This window comes from Sus scrofa, chromosome X, assembly GCF_000003025.6.
Source record: "Sus scrofa isolate TJ Tabasco breed Duroc chromosome X, Sscrofa11.1, whole genome shotgun sequence".
In the NCBI taxonomy this organism is placed as follows: domain Eukaryota; kingdom Metazoa; phylum Chordata; class Mammalia; order Artiodactyla; family Suidae; genus Sus; species Sus scrofa.
In genome coordinates, this window is record NC_010461.5 from 15,136,076 (window position 1) to 15,157,379 (window position 21,304).

Genomic DNA, 21,304 nt, shown 5'->3' on the forward strand with positions numbered 1-21,304 from the left:
AGAGGAGAGGTTTGGAAAACAGACATCTGTGAGAGGGATGAGTTTCTTAGGTAAAAAGGTATCTCTGGTGATAGGTCTCTTCCTGGTACAGGGCCCCTTTCCAAAGTCATTTTAGGCAACCGAGGGGAAGGTACAGAGCTTTTCCTAAATCTGCTGGGGTTTCGATTGCCTTTAGCTCAAAATAATTCTCACGCCCAAGTGGCATATTTTGGGTGGCCAAACCTGCTCCCCTCCCGTACCTCTTTTTGCGTTTGGTGCTAGAGATGCCGAGAGGAATGGGCGGGGATCCTTTTCCTTCAGGATTTCACATGTAAAAGGGCAAATAGCTGCGCTCTTTGGGAAGTTCTATAATTGGACATGCACATGGCTTTGAGAGCCAGAAGACAGAATGACTAACTCCCCTTTGGTGATTCAGGAAAGGCTTCACACCGAGGAGGTGACATTTGAACAACTGTATCTAGACAGAGCCGTCATTTGATCATTGTGGATGGAATAGGCATTTGGCAGAAAAACCAGCCATATAGCGACATTATCCACTCTTTTTTTCTGGGAGCCTGGGTAATCGGACTGTCATTTACAGTGCATATGGCAGCCTCGTCAGGTCCGAGTCTTGGAGTCTCTGCCTTGGAAACCGGTATGGTTGTATTGCCTCGTAATGAGGCCCTCTGATAATATTTAATATGTTAATAGGAGTCCAGAAGCCCAGAACTGCCTTTCCAGTTATTTTTAAAGTGACTCCATTAGATTAAATAGTAAGCTAGGTAACCACTTTACTGCATCTCCTGTGGTTCTCAATTGCAGAAAGGAATTGGCTAAAGAGCAGCTTGGGTGGGGTTATGAAATGATTATGGCTGGAGACTTTTAAATCCTGGCTCAGGATGCCTAAGGCCAGCAAGCTCGAAAACACACCTGCTGTGTAACCTGCTAGGAGGCGTTTGGGAGGAATATTGCTGTTGGTGCAGCTGCGGTCGGTGTGAGACCCCAGGAACAAGATCGCCCCTGGATTGCCTCAGAAGCCAGCAGGCCTGAGGCCGGTGGCATCCCGTACGGCCGCGGGCACTTCAGTTTTTCTACTGTGTCTTCTTCCTCTTCTCAAACTCAGCAGACTCGCAGGTCAACTTTCCTTTTCCGTTTCGCCGATGAAAGGGGGTGATACGTTTGTTAGCGAGCAAGGGCGCCTGTGCCTGTGGTGCAGAAAGCCCGACTCTGACAGCAGGGGATTGCAGCAAAGTCAGGGTTTATGTGCAGGGTGCCAAGCAAGGAGAGAGAACAGGCAGTTCGTACTCCAAAGACCAAACTCCCTGATGGCTCGCGGCAAGAGTGTTTAAACTGAGTGTTGGGGAAGCGGATCGTAAGATGCGTGCTAAGCTCGTGGACCTTTCTCTGGTTGGTTCAGAGGTAACAGGATGATGTTTCTAGAATCTCAGCCTTCTGGTCCCAGTCGACCTGATGGCCAGCACGGCGTCTCATCCTGCACCTGGGTGAGGTGGCGCAGTTTCTGGGCAACAGCTCAGATATGCCTCAGATTGTTGTGCAGGCCCCTCCCGGAGGCGCGAGGAGGCCTCTGACTCTATTGTCCTGATCATGAACTGCTCGAGTCTGCTGTTGGGAACGCAGGGAGCCGTTTTTCTCTCCTAACAAGAAACGGGACACAGAGGAACTTGTATGCCCAGGAAGGCCCTACAGAGTCCTGCTTGGTTTCAGCACGCCCGCTGGTTTTGTTTTGTTTTGTTTGTTTGTTTGTTTGTTTTTGACCTGTCGCAATCCTGTGGGGGAACAGGTGCAGGGCAAGAAAGGAAACCAGGTTTTGCACAGAGAGCTTAATCACGAGCTCGGCAGAGGAACTCGGTTTTAAGGGGACCCGGTTTCATGTTTTCCAACAGGCAGCTGACGGAATAGCTGTAGGGGTAAGAATGTCATTTAAGTGAATTTGCAGTGTAGCAGCCAAGGGCTTTTCAAGTCCTAACGAGGACTGTTTGGTGTTCCCACTTGCTTCTCTTAATGGTGCCCATGCTACTGTAGTGTTTTATCCTCCGTGGACCTACACAGTCAGCCCCTGAGTGCTTTTCTGCCCATTTTTTCGGAAATTCATCTTTTATTTTTCTACTGATCGGATTGTTTATGCAAACAGCAGTCTGGTCCTGCCTGTGCAGAGCCTGCTCCCCTTGGAAGCAGTCATGTGACCACAGCCCATTACTTGAGCGCATCCCTTTATCTCTTGGCAGGGAGCAGGGCAGGGTTGGGGCAGCCAGCTGCGGCACCCGAGCCAGCCCGGCCGCTCCCGGATCTGTGGCTCTGGGCTGGCCTTCCAGGCTGAAAGGCAAAGCCTGTTCAAGTTATTTCTTTGTATGTGTGCATGTGTATTTATTTTTTTTGATTTATTTAAACAAGAGCTCTCCCTTCAGAGAGCTGCAGAGACACGAGATGTGTGGAGTGTGTGAGTGTGTGTGTGTGTGTGTGTGTGTGTGTGTGTGTAGGAGGATGCTCCAGAGAGAGCTGGAATTGTACCTCTTTTCTTTCAGGCCTCTACATCCCTCGTAGAGAAGTTTTTTCCCGGTTTTGTTTCTCTTGAGACACCTGGGGCGAGGATAAACCTCTGCACTGACCAAGCAGAAGAAACAGGTAATATGTTTGTTTGTTCTCCAGTGTTTTGGGCAAACGGAAGTCTACATCGTCAGCCTGTATTGTATAGCAACCGAACAGGAAATGTGTGCTCTCTGGAGTTTATTTTATTGCTTTGTAATTTCCCGGAATGTTTTTTCTCCAAGATGCTGATTGCCAATCGGTCGTCATCGTCTTAAAAAGCTGTACAGGGGACTTGGCAGGCTCAGGGATTGTGGCCTATTTCACATGAGCTCCGTGCTTGGGAAAACTCTGTGGCCATTTGAGAGCTAGAAAGGAGAGAGGGATATTTTTGAGAAACACCTCTGGGCCCCTCCTGGGGCGTTCCCGATTAGACTTCATGTGCAGAAATCTTCCTTGAGCTCCCTTGCCCTCCTGTCTCAGAGGACCACAGGGTTCCCATGCATCTGTAAGAAAGGGAAATTGAATTGCTTGCAGTGTTCGAGAATTCTCTTTAGTGGTGTAGTGCTTCCAGAGATTGATCAAATTGGGTCCTGAAACCAAGGCACAGCTAACCTTTGGGTGGACAGACATTTTTGCTCTTTGAACGTTGAGTGGAATGGGCCTTCAGTTCTGCCACAGATCCGCTGTGCCAGGGAGCGTGAGGTTGCATTTCCCAGTCTGGGTTTCTTCATCCTGTGATATATGGGAGGGCTGATACCTGCCCTGAAGGTCGCCGTGAAGGTGAACTGGAACAATAGAAATAGAAGGTACCCCCTGCGCTGAGTAAATGTCCCTCAATGATTTTAGCTGTTATTATTGTTACTGGTAAAGCCTTTTTTTTTTTAAGATCCTTGTGCCCTCAGGGGAAGAGAGTCCATTTCTGTGTGAGTCTGCACTTACACTTGTCCTGGGAGACACCCTCCGGGTTCTGGGAGGCCCCTGACAGTGCATCTGGAAGGAAGACATTTGCGCAATCAGCACTTGGCGCACAATGGGTACCACCCGGGCATGGCTCCTCCTAACTCACCAGCTCGGAAGAACTGCTCTTTGTTCCAGTCAGTTTTTTCCACTACAGACCTTCTCCGTAGTTTTCATTACAGGTCTGTGAGGTAGGGGTTACTGTCCCTATTTTCTTTGGAGAAAACTGAGGTGCGGAGGAATTCACATCTAGCTGAGAACTTCAACTCTGGTTTGTGTGACTTCTAAACCCCGGCTCCTTTGGGCCAGCCTTACGCACAGCACAGCGCGTAGGAACAATAGGTATTTTTGAGATACTTTATCTCAAAAGGACTGCCTGCAAGGCTCTTTGGGGTACAGTGGACGCTATAGCTCATTCTTAGCGATTCATATTAGAGATGCATATTAACACCCAGAAGGCTCTGAGGAGTCCTGTATTAAAGAAACCTTTTAGTCCTACTTCTCCTGCACTTATTTGATGGTGGACCTGTTTCGATCTTATTCCTAGAACCATAAAGCACACAGATCCTACTCTTCCACAGACACACTGCGGAAAACCTGGCCCTAGGCCAGGCTGCCTCCCCATCACAGTTCAGTCTGATGCAGCAACAGACACCCTCAGATACCTTCTGCTGCTTAGTATCGTTTCCCCTTTTTCTCACCCTTTCGTGGACCCAGGATTAATCACCAGCTCAGTCTTAGAGACCTTCCCTGACTCATTTAAGACCCCGGACGGAAGCAAGTGCTACAGTGGTGTTTTACTGGAAAGGTAGTGGCGGAAGGGGCCTTTCTAGAATGGTCTGCCAGAGATTCCTCTACCCTTGTCTGTGCTCCTTAGTTATCTCTAGGCCACAGACCTCTGTTTCAGTGAAAGTCGAAGAGAATGCATCAGGCCGAGCCTGAAGAGCTGTCTGTTTTCCATGCTCGTGTCTCGCCACCCAAGGGGGAGGAATTAGACCGGCCTGCCTACCTCTCACTTTGAGGGCTGGGCTGTGGGGCCCTCGACTGACGGTGGGCTCTGCATTTGGAGTCCTCAGGGCCAGACCTAGAGGACAGATTTCTCACAAAAGTCACTATCTCTAGGGAGAGCTGAGCTTCAAGCATGGGAATCCGCCCAATTCACATCTAGAGTGAGTGCCACCGGCAGAGCGGAACCAAGGTCAAGGTGGCTGAGCCAAGGTGTGGGTGTTCAGTAGAGATGCACTTTGAAAGAAAATCAAGAATGGATTAAGGAGTTCCCGTCATGACGCAGTGGTTAACGAATCCGACTAGGAACCATGAGGTTGCGGGTTCGATCCCTGGCCTTGCTCAGTGGGTTAAGGATCCAGCGTTGCCGTGAGCTGTGGTGTACGTTGCAGACGTGGCTCGGATTTGGTGTTGCTGTGGCTCTGGCATAGGCTGGCAGCTACAGCTCCGATTAGACCCCTAGCCTGGGAACCTCCATGTGTCGCGGGAGCAGCCCTAGAAAAGACAAAAAGACAAAAAAAAAAAAAAAGGATTAAGAACAACTTGGGGTGTCTGAGGGTGCTTGGTGGCCAAGGCAGGGTTGGCTGCAAGGGCCATCTTTTGTTCTTTCCTTCTGTTTCCACCTCAGGAAGTGAAAAGCGGTTAAGCTGAAAAGAACCCAACACGGTCCTGCAGTCCCACCCTCCAGTTCTTTCCCGCTAACCTCCCCTCCCTGCGTAAAAACCTTTTAGCAGAAGCCCCAGAGGACCTTCCTTTTGCAGATTATGAGCCAGTCCCAGTGATGAGTCACTATTTTATGTTGATGCTTTAAAACCATCCTTGGTGTGTATCGGTAGGGGCAGCAGCACTAAGTTTCGAGCTCTTTTTGGCCAGTGTGCGCCTTTTCAGTGGTTTACGTCACCCACTGCGCTGCGGCATCCGGGGGTCTTTGTGAATGCTGCACAACCCCCCCACCTCTTGAGCTGGAGAACCCCTTTCAGGCCCCAGGGGATCATTTCTTCAGAGACTTCTTTGGCACACTAAGTGCTTATCTAATGCTGACAGAGGGTGAAGCATGGGAGAAGCCTAGATTTGTCGAAAATAATGGAAAATCCCCAAATCATTTTTTATCAGATTTGCATCACCCAAGTTCCTGTTGTGGCTCAGTGGGTTAAGAACCCGACTAGTATCCACGAGGATGCAGGTTCCATCCCTGGCCTCGCTCAGTGGGTTAAAGATCCAGTGTTTGCCACAAGTTTGACCTCCTAGCCTGGGAACTTCCATAGGCTCCAGGTGTGGCCCTAAAACAAACAAACAAACAAATCTGCAAATGGATGCAGATTTGCATCACCCAGAGATGTCCTCAAAGGCACATGCACCGCTTACAAACGTGCCGCCCTCTCAGGGTTTAAGTGGGAGGTTGCAGTCTAGGTTGGGCAGCGTGTGGGAGCAGTAAGTGGGACCTGGCCTTAACCAGCCCTTGTTTTGTTGAGAATTAAAATGAGCTGCCTCTTTGTTTTCTTTTGTTTTACCTGTTACCCGAGGGAATTAAATTATTATTATTTAATAATGTAAAAAGTCTTAACAACAATTTTTTTTCTAATAACCCAAGACTTCTAGAACAACTCTTATTTCTATCATGATTTAAAACTTTTCTTTAAAAGTGAATATATGAGCACTACCCCTTTTCTGGTTTAATAAAAGGCTTTTCTGTAATCAACTAGCATGTATCTGTGCACAAAATGATGGACTAATAGTTACTTTTAGCATTCATTTTTTTTTCTTTTTAGGGCCACACCCGTGGCACAGGGAAGTTCCCAGACTAGGGGTCGATCAGAGCTGCAGCTGAGGCCTTCACCACAGCCACGGCAACGCCAGATCCAAGCCACATCTGTGATGTACACCGCAGCTTGCAACGATGCCAGATACTTAACCCACTGAGGGAGACCAGGGATCGAACCCACATCCTCACAGAGACGACGTGGGTCCTTGACCCTCTGAGCCACAGTGGGAACACCCTTGGCATTCATTCTTTTTTAAAGGACCCTGGCTTAGGAATATTTATTCCCTTATTCATTCACTCATTCATTTGGCATTTATCAAACACCTGCACGGTGAAGGGCACTACATAGGTGCCAGAAATTCCAGGAGTGTTTAGAAAGAAAGGTACCCGTGGAACTTATAATCTAGCAGAAACGTGCTCAAGTTGACACTTTTTAGTATGTGGACTTCTGTTTGTTGTGAAATGAATTAACTGAAAGGTGGCTGAGAACCAAATGCCTTTGGAAAGATAGTGCTTTGTTTTCGGGTTTTTTTTCCTCTGGAAAAAAATTGAGTTTGAACTATATCACTTCTTATCATTGAATTGGTGTTGCCTAACTCAGTGCCCAATGCTTATGTAGTCATAAAAAGGGGTAGGAAACACAGCCTAAGGATGGAAGCAAAGCCCAAGGGAGATGTGGAGAGTGGTGTTTCTCAAACTGAAATATGGGAAATGCTTGTGTCAGAGTCTCACTAAGGGTGCAGTTTTAATTGCAGATTCCCAGGCCCCTGTGTACTGCTTGAATCCAAGCATTGGCAGCAAAACCTGGAAGTCTGCATTTAAAAATAGTCTCCCTGGGAGTTTCATTGTGGCTCAATGGGTTAAGAATCCAGCATTGTCACTCCTGTAACTTGGGTTGCTGCTGTGGCAGGGGTTTGATCCCTAGCCTGGGAACGTCAATTCCCTGAGTGTGGTCAAAAATAAGTAAATAAGTAAATAATAATAGAAGAAATTCTCCCATGGTAAGTTTTGCGATGCTCATGTAGGAGAGCACATGAAGAAAGTCATCCGGACCAGATGAACTACTTCGAGGGGTGAAGGAAGAACCCAGCAGACATGTTGCCATGGGCACTGCAGATAACCTCTGAGAAATTCCTGAGAATGGAGGAAAGGCAGGTGGTGGGTACATAGTGCCCCAGTTTCAAAAACGAGAAAAGAAGTTCTCCTGTGGTGCAGCTGCTTAAAGGATCCAGCATCATCAGAGCATCGGCTCGGGTAGCTCTTGTGATGTGGGTTCTATCCCTGGCCTGGGAACTTCCACGTGTGGCCAGAAATGAAAAAGGACTAACAAAACTCGAGGAAAGAATAAATGTCAGAAACCAATGCCTTATAATAGTGCCCCCACGCCTTTTCTTTTTAGGGCCGAACCTGTGGCCTATGGAAGTTTCCAGGCTAGGGGTTGAACTGGAGCTGCAGCTGCCAGCCTGTACCACAGCCACAGCCACGCCAGATCCAAGCCGCATCTGCAGCCTCCTGAGCCGCCACGGGAACTCTCAATAGTGCCTTTGAAGTCACTGCCTGAGATGACCTCTGGAAAAATTCTGTTCCAAACAGATGGGGTCAAAGCATTTAGAGGGAAATGCGATGATCACTAAGCATCACTATGGCTTCCCTACAACATCGTTTCTATTAGAGGATGTCAGGTGTTGTCGCGCGTTAGAATCACCTGGGGAACTTTGAAACCTCTTGGTGCCCAACTCCCACCCAGCACCAATTACATCCGAATCCCTGGGGATGGGCCTCAGCCATCACGCTTTTTTTTTTAAATCCCCAGAGACTAATTTGATGAGGCGCTGTCTGAGCCCTGGGACTTTTAAAAGCTCCCCAGGTGATGCTAATACGCAACAAAGTTTGACAGCCAATTTGTCTGTGTGACATTAGGCAAGTAGCTTAGCTTTCTGGCACTTTGTGTAACTTCTAGATGATTTAAAAAGTCTCTCCCACCTTTAAATTTCTATGACTCTGTTATTAAAAATAATGGCAAACTGATTTCCTTTCTCCCTTCCTTTTTTACTCCCTCCTTCCTTCCTCTCTTCCTCCTCCTCTTCTGCTGCGGCTGCTGTTGCTAGGATAGCCTAGAATGCCAGGTGTCAATTACATACCCTAATTTCGTTAAAATGTTGAGTGAAATTTCCTGTGACATCTCAGATAAGTCGGTGGGTAGTTATGATGCACCACCTAAGCCAGCAAATAAGCTCGGAGAGTGTGAGTGTGCTGGATCATGGTGACCCTGGAGAAGGGCCTGGGGCGGAAATGCCACAAGGGTTTTCTGCCCTTGGAGCTGACCCTGTTAACGTTTTTTACCCATGATGTAGATAAGAAAGATTTGTAAGAAATGCCTCTCTAATTTGGAAGTAACCCAAGGTTTAGGAGCGTTAATTAATTCAGTATATAAAAGAAGCAGGCCTAGCTAGCTCCGATCGGAATATCTGTGTATTAAGGTTATTGTTGTTTTAAAAATATTTACATAATTCAGATATTTTGCTCACTTTATTTTGTCCCTTTCTTTAGTTGAATTGCCATTTTGAAGCTTTTAGTGTAGTACTAATGGAAAAACAGAAATGCCTGGCAGAGTCCCAAGTCTTTTGTTCTGTGACTTTGTTACCATTAAGAAATGCAAATAGATTAGATCAGGCTGGTTTGGAGCATCGCAAAATAAAGGAAACATCACCCAAAAAAGGCATGATGAGGTGGGATTACTGCAGGAAGGAATTTTGTTGAACACTTCCATGGAGTGATTGTGCAAGATCCACTGTAGCCGTTTCAGCTTATCATTTCAGCTCACCCATCGGAAGGCCTGCTGAGTGCGAGGGCCTGGAGAGCTTGTTTGGAAAGGGCACTTCCTGGTTTCTGATGCCTTAGTCCCCGGCGAGGCCTTGAGCCTCCTTTTTTTTGGTCTTTTTAGGGTCACACCTTTGGCATATGGGGGTTCCCAGGCTAGGGGTCAAATCAGAGCTGCAGTTGCCGGCCTACCCCACAGCCTCAGCAACGCCAGATCCGAGCTGCATCTGTGACCCACACCACAGCTCATGGCAACACCAGATCCTTAACCCACTGAGCAGGGCCAGGGATTGAACCTGCAACCTCATGGATACTAGTTGGGTTTGTTACTGCCGAGCTACAACGAGAACTCCTTGAGCCTCCTTTTAACGAGTCAAAGAATTCATTTTCATTTGAATTTTGGCATAGTTGTATAAATGTATTGTTGTTGTCTCATGGCCATTCTCCGATTTGTGTTCTTAAAAGCCCGGGTAGATTTAACTTTTCTTTTTTGACCATGCTCGTAGCATGCGGACGTTCCCAGGCCAGGGAATGAACCCATGCGCTAACAGTGACCCCAGTTGCTGCATTGATAATGTTGGATCTTTAACCTACTGCACCATAAAGGTACTCCAGATTTAGCTATTTTGAGTTTAAAATCAAAGCATTTAAATTATGTCTGATCCTTCATATCCCATTCCTATATTTCAAATAGAAAATTCTATGCTCTGGAGTTCCCATCATGGCTCAGTGGAAATGAATCTGACTAGGATCCCTGAGGATGCAGGTTTGATCCCTGGCCTTGCTCATTGGGTTAAGGATCTCGCATTGCCGTGAGCTGCAGTGTAGGTCACAAATGCGCCTTGGTTCTGGCGTTGCTATGGCTGTGGTATAGACCAGCAGCTACAGCCCCGATTCGATTCCTAGCCTGGGAACCTCCATATGCCGTGAGTGCGGCCCTGGAAAGACAAAAAAAAAAAAAAAAAAAGAAAAAAAAAATCTGTGCTCTTCCATTTCTATTTTTCTTTTCATTTTTAATGCTTTATTTCATAGAGTATTGATTTGACCTAGACATGGAAAAAATATAATTTATGTGTTGCAGAAACACAGTCTCTAGCTGCTCTGTTACTGTTGCTGTGATTTGGAAAATACACCAGGATTAGATTATGTCTGATCACTTTCCACATCACATGATCAGCAGCAGTTGAGAAGAAGCATGAAATGAACCCTGCTGAGCAACCCTTAGATACCTCGTTGTTAACGGGTGTTTTCCTCCCTCCCTCCGCATCAGGATCTATGACTGAAGTGGATCAGCCAGGAGGGGCTCCTCGCAGCGTGAAGGAAAGCACTTTTCACACTGTTTAGAATGAGAAGTTGAATTCATGAACACACATGATTAGAAGACATGGGCTGTGGCACTTCGTCTTCAGCGAAAGACAGGAAATCGGAGAATGGTGAGTGCCAGGAGCGTGCTGTCTCCCAGGATGAAGAGTGGGGTGAGCTGCGTTCACCCTCTGCCCCTTTCTCATTTACTCATGCAGTTCTCTAACTGCTCAGTGCCATTCTGCGCGAGGCACCATCATTTGAACTGAAGGTTAAATATTGGGATAACGTAGGAGTCTCCCTTAGGAAGATGTAGCTTTGAATTTATGTTGTACCATCACGTATTATCCGAGAGAGATTTTATGTTTGATTTGATTTCAGTTGAAAATATACCAATATAAAATCTCAATTTAAAACTCAGTGGCAGGGAACACGAAAGCCTCTCTGTAAATTTATATCTGTGTATTCAATACGCTTATAAATAGCTCTATCCATACCTACGTGACATGTGGCAGCAGCATTGCATTTTTATTAGATTTTATAACAGTGATTAGATTTTTTTTTGTCACTATTCAACACGGAACTTCATGAGATTTGATTCATGTTTTTAGAATATTCTAGGTAGAGTTTGAGAAATGCTACATCATCTGCCTCCCCTGAAATGTATTGTTTCTAAATAGATGATGTGCCCCCTGCGCCCCCGTTTTATTAGAGGCTTCAGTATCTCCTTTGTTTGTTTTGTACTGAGGTGCTTTCTCATAGATACTAGAATCTAGTTGAAACTCCCTTGAGTATTTAAGGGACATAGGATCCACATGCAGATTAAACTAAAACCAAACAAGCTGGGATGATTATATGAATAACTTGCTCTTAAACTCCATTCCTTTGTTATCTGGGTAACAGATAACTTTCCCAATTTCTATTCCACATCTTGGTTTGGGAAGTTACTCAGGCTTAAGGTGCAGAGTTTAGGATGCAGAGTATTCTAATTAGTGTGGGATGTTTTCCTTTGGGAGTCAAATACTGGTCTCCCTCCCAGCTGCCTTGTGCCAGTGAGTTAGCAAGTTCATCTCTGACACTGGAGCAACAGGAGATTCACTCTTTTGAATCTGTAAGCATGTCATGAAATAAACATTTCAAAGCTCCAGCTGAACTAATTCCATGGTAGTAATTTATTATAAGAGTAAAGAGAGTAATTCTCTTTTTATATCTAAGATTACCCAGAGTTTTAAAAATTTAGCCAAATTTCTTAGGTTAAAAAAAAAAAAAGCCAAGCCCAACTCATAAATGTAAATTCTCTCTTTTTGAAATAGTTTTCAACTTTTAAAATGTTACATGTCTATGGAAACATTAACTTTGACTTAGGGATGTCTTTTCCTTTTTGTTACGGCTGTACCTGTGGCATATGGACGTTCCCAAGCCAGGGATTGAATCCGAGCTGCAGCTGCGACCTCTGCCACAGCCGTGCAACTCTCTGGCTCCTTTAACCCACTGCTCAGGGCCAGGATCAAACTTGTGCTCCCACAGAGACCCAAGCCGCTGCAGTTAATTCTTAACCTGCTGTGCCACAGCAGGAACGCCATTGGATTGCTTTTGCTTTTAAATGATTTATTGAGATGAAATTCTCAGAACACAAAATTAACCATTGTATTTGTATTTATTTACTTATTTTTAATATATAATGATTTTGATTTTTTTTTTCCATTATAGCTGGTTTACAGTGTTCTGTCAATTTTCTCCTGTACAGCGCGGTGACCCAGTCACACATATGTATATACATTCTTTTTTCTCACATTATCATGCTCCATCATGAGAAAATTAACCATTTTATTTTATTTTATTTATTTGTTTATTTATTTTTTGGTCTTTTTGCTATTTCTTGGTCTTGGGCTGCTCCCGCGGCATATGGAGATTCCCAGGCTAGGGGTCCAGTCGGAGCTGTAGCCACTGGCCTACACCAGAGCCACAGCAATGCAGGATCCGAGCCGCGTCTGCAAACCTACACCACAGCTCATGGCAACGCCGGATGGTTAACCCACTGAGCAAGGGCAGGGATCGAACCTGCAACCTCATGGTTCCTAGTCGGATTCGTTAACCACTGCGCCACGACGGGAACTCCAAAATTAACCATTTTAAAAGGAACAATTCAGTAGCACTTGGTACATTCAAAAAGTTGTGTAAATATCACTTCTATCTAGTTCCTGAACTTTTCTCTCGCTCCAGAGTAAAACCCCTTATCTCTTAAGCAGTTTTGCCCTATTTCCCTCTTCCCCCGGCTCCTGGCACCCACCAGTCTGTGTCCTTTCGCTATGAATTTATCTGTTCTGGACATGTCTTGAAATAGAATCATATACAATGTGACTCTTTGTGTCTGGCTGCTTGTACTTAGCAGAATGTTTTTGAGCTTCATCGGTGCTGTAGCGTGGGTCAGCACTCCGTGCCTTTTTAAGGCTGGACAGTATTTCACTGTACATCACCTCTTGTTTATCCAGTCACTTGGCGGACATTCAGATGATTTCCACTTCTTTGGCTCTTGTGAATAGTGCTGCTATGTACGTGAGTGTACGTGGACTCATTTGAGTCCCCGTTTTAGTTCTCTGGGGTACATACCTCGTTGTGGAATATCAGGGTCATGTGGGAATTCTCTGTTTAACTCTCTGAGAAAATGCCAAACTGTTTTCTTGGGTCACTTTTTAAACATCTTGCAACTTTATTGAGCTATAGTTGGCACGCGATACAGTTCACCGGTTGAAAGTGTAAAGTTCAGTGACTTTTGGGTATATTCCTGGAGCCACACAACCATCATCACAATCAGTTTTAGAGCATTTTCACCCCCACCCCCGCTCGCAAACCATGAGCAGCTACTCCGCCGACCTGCACATGCCCAGCCCCGGCCATCACGGGTCCACTGTCGGTCTCTATAGACTCGGGCTCTTCCGGACGTTCCGTGTACATGTGCCATCAGGCGATATGGAGACTTTTGTGTCTGACTTCTTTTATTCAGCATGACATTTTGAAGTTCATTCATGTTGTGTCATGAGTCAGGACTTCCTTCCTTTCTATTGCTGAAGAGTATTCCATTGTGTGAATGTTACACCATCTTCATCCGTTCCTCAGTTGACGGGCGTTTGGATTGTTTCTACTTTTTTTTTTTTTTTTTGGTCTTTTTGCTATTTCTTGGGCCGCTCCCAAGGCATATGGAGGTTCCCAGGCTAGGGGTCGCGTCGGAGCTGTAGCCACCGGCCTACGCCAGAGCCACAGCAACGCGGGATCCGAGCCGCGTTTGCAACCTACACCACAGCTCATGGCAACGCTGGATCGTTAACCCACTGAGCAAGGGCAGGGACCGAACCCGCAACCTCATGGTTCCTAGTCGGATTCGTTAACCACTGCGCCACCACGGGAACTCCTGTTTCTACTTTTTGACTGTTGTGAGCAGTGCTGCTATGAACATTCATGTATAAGTTATTGTGTAAACACATGTTTTCAGTTCTCTGGGATAGAGACTTCGGAGTAGAATTTCTGGGTCATATTGTAGCTCAATGGTTAACATTTTGAGAAACTTCCAAACAGATTTCCCATGTGGCTGCACCATTTTATATTCCCACCAGCAATGTATGAGGGTTCTTATTTTTCCACATTCTTAGCAACACTTGCTCTTGTCTGTCCCTTTGATTATACCCATCCTAGTGGATCTGGAGTGGCATCTTATTAGAGTTTTTATTTGCATTTCCTTAATGTCTAACGATGTTGATCATCTTGTCATGTGTTTATTAGCCATTTATAGATCTTCTTTGGAGAAATATTTATTCAGATCAGTTGCTATCTTTTGAGTTATTTATTTTTATATTTTTTGTAAGAGTTTGTTGTGTATTCTAGTGTGTTACGAGTTCCTTTGGTGGGGAGGGGCACCCCAGGTGTATGGAGTTCCTGGGCCAGCTATCAGATCTGAGCTGCAGTTGTGACCTATGCCACAACTGTGGCAATGCTGGATCCTTTAATCCAAGCCAGGGATCGAACCTGTGTAACAGCACTGCAGAGATGCTGCTGGTCCTGCTGTGCCACAGAGGGAACTCCACAAGTTCCTTATTAAATATATGGTTTGTAAATATTTTCTCCCTTTCAGTGGCCTGCCTTCTCATTTTCTTGATGATGTCCTTTGAAACCAAAGGTTTTAATTTTGATGAAGTTCAGTGTATTTTTTCTTTGGTTGCTTGTGCCTTTGGGCTAGATCCAAGATTGTTTATGCTTATGTTTTCTTAAAAGAATTTTAGGTGTTTTGGCTCTTACATTTAGTTCTTGATCAATTTTGAGTTAATTTTCAGATATGGTATGAGGTAGGGATACAGAATTATCCTTTGCATGTAAATATCTAATTGTCCCAGCACAACTTGTTGAAAAGATTATAATTTCCTCGTTGAATGATCTTGGCAGGCTAGTCAAAAATCAATTGACGGTAAGTGGGAGGGTTTATTTCTGGACCCTCAGTTCTATTCCATTGATCTATATACCTTTCCTTATGCCAGTGCCACGTTGTCTTGATTACCGTAGATTTTGTAGAAAGTTTTGAAATTGAAGGTGTGAAACTTTCAACGTTCCTTCTCTTTTTCGAGGTTGTTTTGGCTTTCTGAGTCCCTTGCATTTCCATATGAATTTTAGGATTCACTTGTCAGTTTCTAAAAAGAAACCAGCTCGAATGTTGATGGGGATTGCATTGAATCTGTAGATTAATTTGGGAAATATTGTCATCTTAACAGTTAAATTATCTGATTCATGAACATGGGATATCTTAATAAGGTCTTTAATTTCTTTCAACAATGTTTTATAGTGTTGAGATTTTAGGTTTTATTCTTCTTTTGTTAAACTGGAGTTTGCTTGTGGCACAATGGGTTAAGGATCCGGCATTTTCACTGCAGCAACTTGGGTGGTTTTGATCCCTGGCCCAGGGACTTTCGCTTGCTGTGTTTGGAAACTAGCTTCCATCCAGTGTTCTTATATAAAGGTCCTTTTATTTGCATAGTGCTTTTATAATTGGGCAAACCCTTTTACACACACTTTTTTTTTTTTTTTTTTTTGGTCTTTTTGCTATTTCTTGGGCACTCCCGCGGCATATGGAGGTTCCCAGGCTAGGGGTTGAATCGGAGCTGTAGCCACCGGCCTACGCCAGAGCCACAGCAACGCGGGATCCGAGCCGCGTTTGCAACCTACACCACAGCTCACGGCAACGCTGGATCGTTAACCCACTGAGCAAGGGCAGGGACCGAACCCGCAACCTCATGGTTCCTAGTCGGATTCGTTAACCACTGCGCCACGACGGGAACTCCCCACACACATTTGATCTTCATGACTTGTGAAGGATTGTTTTTAGTTTGCAGGAGAGAAAACTGAGGCTTTGGAAGGCAAAGTGATTTGCCTAAGAGCACGTAGCTAGTAAGTGACAGAGCCGGGCCTAGAGCTTGCTTCCTATTTCTCATGGTCTGACTAGTGTGAAGAGTTCTTCCTCCCCTTGGTCAATCAGCCCCACCACAGTTCTCTGCTTCTGGAGTGTCATGGCACTTTTGAGAAAGAGTAGCCTATGTGTAAAATTGAGGATGGGGAGTTCCCTTCATGGCTCAGTGGTTAATGAACCTGGCTAGGATTCACGAGGATGTGGGTTTGATCCCTGGCCTCGCTCAGTGGGTTAAGGATCGGTGTTGCTGTGGCTGTGGTGTAGGCCGGTAGCTGTAGCTCCGATTTGACCCCTAGCCTGGGAACTTCCGTATGCCTCGGGTGCGGCCCTAAAAAGCAATAAATAAACAAATAAAATTGAGGCCGTCCCTTCCTTGTGAGCTACCCACTTTCCATGTAGAGAAGTAGCATTGCTGTTATTGTTGTTATTGTGCTTCTTTTGTGAGATGCAATAGGGAAGAAAATAATAAGACCTACTACACTTCTTATTTCTACTTCTTGCCAAAACTCTTGGAGGAGGCTTTGATTACTTTCTTTTTCTCCATGAGAAAATCGAGACTTAAACAACTGCCTAAAGTCTTGTACTAGTTGGTGGCTGAGCCTGAAGTGGAACCAGCTCTGACAGATTCCAAAGTTCATGCTCCTTTTGATATGCTGCCCTGACTTGGAAAATTGGAATTTCTCAAAAAAAAAAAACAAAAACCCAGAAATTTAACGTTGCAATTTCCTTCTCCTGAACGTCACATTTAAAATTTTATATTGATGGATTTTGAGTTAATGATCTATTGCCTTTTTCCCCCCTGTGGAACACTGTATCTTCTTTTATTTCTTCCCTGGAAACCACTTAGAACAGCATTTACTCATTTTCTGTAAGTGCTAAGGATTCTGCAAAGGCTATCTAGTGTTTTTGGCTTTGAAGTTTAATGCTTTAAGCTATGACAAATGGAAATTTTCTCTAATGAAGATTGTTCTTTTAAAAAATATTTGTTCTCTATTTTTACTTAAAAATTTAAAAATACTAAATAGCAATCTGTTAAAAAACAAAATTCACCATAGCAAATTTGAAGATCTAATTGGCTTTATTGAATGATTCATGAATCAGGCAGCATTCCATCTAGAAAATAGAAGGGAGCTCCAAAATGCTGCAGGGAAGGCGATGTTTTTAAAAGCAGAAAGGGAATGGGATATGGAAGTCATAAACAAAAGGAAAGGATTATTTCAGGCAAGGTCACCTTCCTTTGGGAGTCTTGTCAGGTTGATTACCTCACTAGTGATGGCCAAGAAATTCCGGACTGGTTAAGAGTATTTCTTTAGGAGAGGCTGAAACTGTACTTAGGTTAGGTATTAAGTCTTGGTTTGCTGACACATGGGGCATAGCACAGGTGACTCCATTTTGGGCCTGTTGTCTCTCTGGTTTTTTTTTTTTTTTTTTTTTTTTTTTTTAACAATTTCCCCCTTTTCATCGCATTCTCAGCCTAAGAGATAGGATAAAAATGTCAGGCATTATTGCCCCTCTTCTAACTATTTGCTCTGAGCTCTTGCAGTTTTTGATTTTTTGTGTGCTATTCACAGGTCACAGTGTTATCTCCTAATCTTTGTGATATGTATAGGCCGCAACTTCAGGTTCACAATTTTTTTTTTTAGGGCCACACCTGTGGCATGTGTAGGTTCCCAGGCTAGGGGTCGAATCTGAGCTACAGCTGCTGGCCTACACCACAGCCACAGCAACTCCAGATCCAAGCCGCATCTGCGACCTACACCACAGCTCATGGCAATGCCGGATCCTTAACCCACTGAGTGAGTCCAGGGATTGACAGGTTCACAATTGTTAAGTCAGTCATTCTCTTCATTCCTTTTCTGATGTTCCATTGTTAGAGACATCATTTACTTGGTGGTGAGTGGCTGTAATCATGCATTTAAAGCTTTTGAGAGAATACGGTATACCAGGGGACTGCTATGATTGTGACAAGCAGCATATTCCCAGTGTTTGAAGTGTACTTCAAAGCCATGGTCCCCAAGACCCAAACCAATCAAAATCCAGTAAGTCAAAGAAAGGCCTCTTGAAGGAGTGACCTTTTCAAGTGGCTTGTTCAGCTTATGCAGCTGCATCTCAACTTCTCCAGTAATGTTAATCTCGGGATAGCAGGTAGTACTGGCCCCTGCAGACACCTCCTTAAAAGGAAAAAGATAATCACGGGCTACCCAGTTATCAAGAACAACTTTGGCCAAAGAGTCTAAGGATTTTCATTGGGCAGCTCTTGTTTCAGCAGCAGATTTTGCAATATCTTCGAGAGTTGAAGAGAGGTTCCTGATCATAGCTTCATGTACATTTGGTTCTAACCAGGGAAGTAGGGACCTGCCAAAGTGAACCTTGAATCATGAAAGCCTCCTGATAGGTTCTTTCTAACCTGACAGTGCAAATTCAGGGGAGTTGACCAATGAGGTGTCTCTGTGAAAGTGAGGGGCACAGTTAGGTAACTTAAGAAGTCTTGCCCAGTTGTGTGCCAGCCATCTAGCTAATGATAGGCCCAAGGAGAATGATAATCACTACAGACAAATATAAATCCTATCAGGACACAGACTGCTCCCACTAAGGTGATACTGTAAATGGACAGATGAGTTTTTTTGATGATGACAAAGCCAGCGGTTTGAAAGTCCCCCACCTCTTCCGCTTAGCAATGGGCTGGGAGATACAGGTGATAGTGTTACCTTTCCAGGCCCATGCCAGAGTGAAGGAAAGAAGGAGAAAAAAGGATTTCGAGCGTAGATAAAATATGAAGTCTTGGAGGAAGCATCTTAGGAGAAGCAGTCCACACATCAAGGTCAGCTACCTCTCTCCTTCCTCAGTTTGATTTGAAGGGCTTTAGCATTTGTGCAGGACCGGATGTCCGCTGGAGCCTTCTTCAGCTGGGAGATGTGTCCCCAAGGTTTAATTTCCTGAGGTTTGGCTACCAGCTGGGTATTAAGACCTGGTATAGTCTCTTCCAAGGAGATTCAAGGGCAGTCTTTGTTCTTAGTGGTTTCAAATCAGAAGGGTGGGAAAAAACTGGAAACATTAGTTGATGACTTGTAGCCAGATATTTGAGGAAACTAGAAAAGCTCAGGATCTGGTCTCATTTACAGGTGTATGACAAAACCTCAGACAGTTAACAGTCTTAGAATGTAGTATTTACAACGGTGCAAACATAATCTTTCTAGAGTTATCCCCATTGTAAAAAATCAGAGATAGGCGTTCCCGTCATGGCTCAGTGGTTAGCAGACCCAACTAGCATCCATGAGGACACAGGTTCGATCCCTGGCCTCGCTCAGTGGGTTAAGGATCCGGTGTTGCCATGAGCTGTGGTGTAGGTCGCAGATGCAGCTTGGATCCCACGTTGCTGTGGCTGTGGTGTAGGCCGGCAGCTACAGCTCCAATTGGACCCCTAGCCTGGGAACCTCCATGTGCCATGGGTGTGGGCCTAAAAGACAAAACAAACAAACAAACACATCAGAGATAATCACAGTAAAACTAATTTATTTGCATTATGCTTGGCCCGATTATTTAGATGGGGGGGGGTGAGAACTGGAAGTTCCTGTGTTAAGGATCCAGTGTGGCCGCATCTGTGATGCAGTTCCCAACTGTGGCACAGGTTTGATCCCCGGCCCAGGAACTTCCACATGCTGTGAGTGCAAGGGGAAAAAAAATAGTGGTTGACCATATAAAATATTTTTCAAACTGCTTTCCTGGCAGCTTGTAAGCAAGGTACCAGGCTGATTTTTTCCAAGGGGCTTTGTTGGCTCCATAAAGTCAAGCTTAGTTCTTTAAAGCTGTCTGGTCATAGCTGAATCTATGCACATCTCTCTCAAATATAGCACTCCAGCTAAAGCTCTGGTAATATATCCAGTGTTTCCAATTGTGTCCTGTTACAAGGAGAACAGATTATTATGTAACTAAGAACTATTTTGCCATCAAAAGAATACTCAAGAATTTCCAAAATCTGGAAGGATCAGGTAGAGGAAAAAAGTAAATGTTTCATCTTTGTTTACAAAAGTATACTTTACCAAATTGTTGTAAGTCATAGCTAGCTTGAAAGAAAAAGTTTCTTCAAATCTGGAAAAACAAAACATTAAAGAATCAGCAGTGTTTCAGACAAGAAGTCATAAAAATCATAACCATCCTTTTCAGTTCATTCAGTCCAGTGTTATTCATTCTTATTCTGCTTTCATCCAGTTTTTTCTATTAGTTTTGGAAATTCTTACCCCCTTCAGTTTTATGATCTAAGAGTTATCAGAAACTTGTGTTTGCCAGAGTCCTTTCCATGAATCTCCTTGAAGATGAGGTACCTTTGCAGCAACGCTTTTGCAAAAGCGTCTGACTAAAACAGTAACTACCTGTAAATGACAGAAGACTTAAAAAAATGCCCACTCTTAAATATGATGAGAGTTTATTATCATGGAATTGACAAGGGAATTTGGTTGTTTCTGTGACACTCAACATTTTAAAATCTAACTGAAAGAAAAATGATAACTGGACTTAGGATGGTCATGTTACATTACATCAGGACATATCAGACTTTCGGAATTTCATACAATTTTTGGAACACGTATGACATATACCTGTACAGTTACGACATAAGGGCTTAGTATTACTTCTTATTTGACAATTCTTCCCATGTAACTTAACATATCAAATAAGTCTAATTAGTTCAGCATCTCCTTTTTTATTGCTATTATTTTTTAAATTTTATGACTGCACTCATGCCATATGGAAGTTCCTGGGCCAGGGATTGACTGAGCTACAGCAGCAAGCTGTTGTGTAGCTGCAGCAATGCCTGATCCTTTAACCCACTGTGCTTGGCCTAGGATCGAACCTGTGCCTCTGCAGCGACCCGAGCCACTGCAATTGGATTCTTAACCCACTGCGCCACAGTGGAAACTCCAACATCGGCTTTGTTTTCAGGAGCGAAAACAAATCTCTTTAGATGTTCAAGGGGCCCTCCGGAAAAACCCCATAGTTTGAGGTATAAAGGACTTCATTCAGAATTTGGTTTGGGGGAAGCTTCTCAGAATTATCACAAAGGTTTTTAAATACCTGGTCAGATAGAATCATAGGTCCCTGTGGAGTAATACTGAGATATCCATTTAACCATAGTGACAATTACAAACTTGGCAGGCAGGAATTCCCATTGTGGCTTATGGGGTTAAGAACCTGACTAGTATCTATGAGGATGTAGGCCTCACTGGCCTCACTCAGTGGGTTAAGGATCTGGTGTTGCCACAAGCTGCTGTAAGTCAAAGACTTTGCAGGCAAATATAGAATGTTAAATAATTGTCTTTTAAAAAAACCCCCAAGGAGTTCCCGTCGTGGCGCAGTGGTTAACGAATCCGACTAGGAACCATGAGGTTGCAGGTTCGATCCCTGGCCTTGCTCAGTGGGTTAAGGATCCAGCGTTGCCCTGAGCTGTGGTGTAGGTTGCAGACTTGGCTCGGATCCGAAGTTGCTGT

General features: G+C 44.5%; 1 protein-coding gene across 4 annotated transcripts in view; it reads left to right on the forward strand.

The window, feature by feature from the left end:
* PPEF1 (protein phosphatase with EF-hand domain 1) overlaps positions 1-21,304 on the forward strand; it is a 140,186-nt gene that overhangs the window by 24,846 nt on the left and 94,036 nt on the right. For 3 of the 4 annotated variants that reach the window (XM_021080644.1, XM_021080646.1, XM_021080645.1), the window contains 2 exons: positions 2,523-2,622; positions 10,341-10,503. In XM_021080644.1, coding sequence (XP_020936303.1) covers positions 10,455-10,503 — 49 coding nt within the window. In that variant the 5' untranslated portion in view covers positions 2,523-2,622; positions 10,341-10,454. Of the gene's footprint in view, positions 1-2,186; positions 2,347-2,522; positions 2,623-10,340; positions 10,504-21,304 lie in introns of those variants that run through there. The other variant, XM_013985973.2, reaches the window with a different exon arrangement.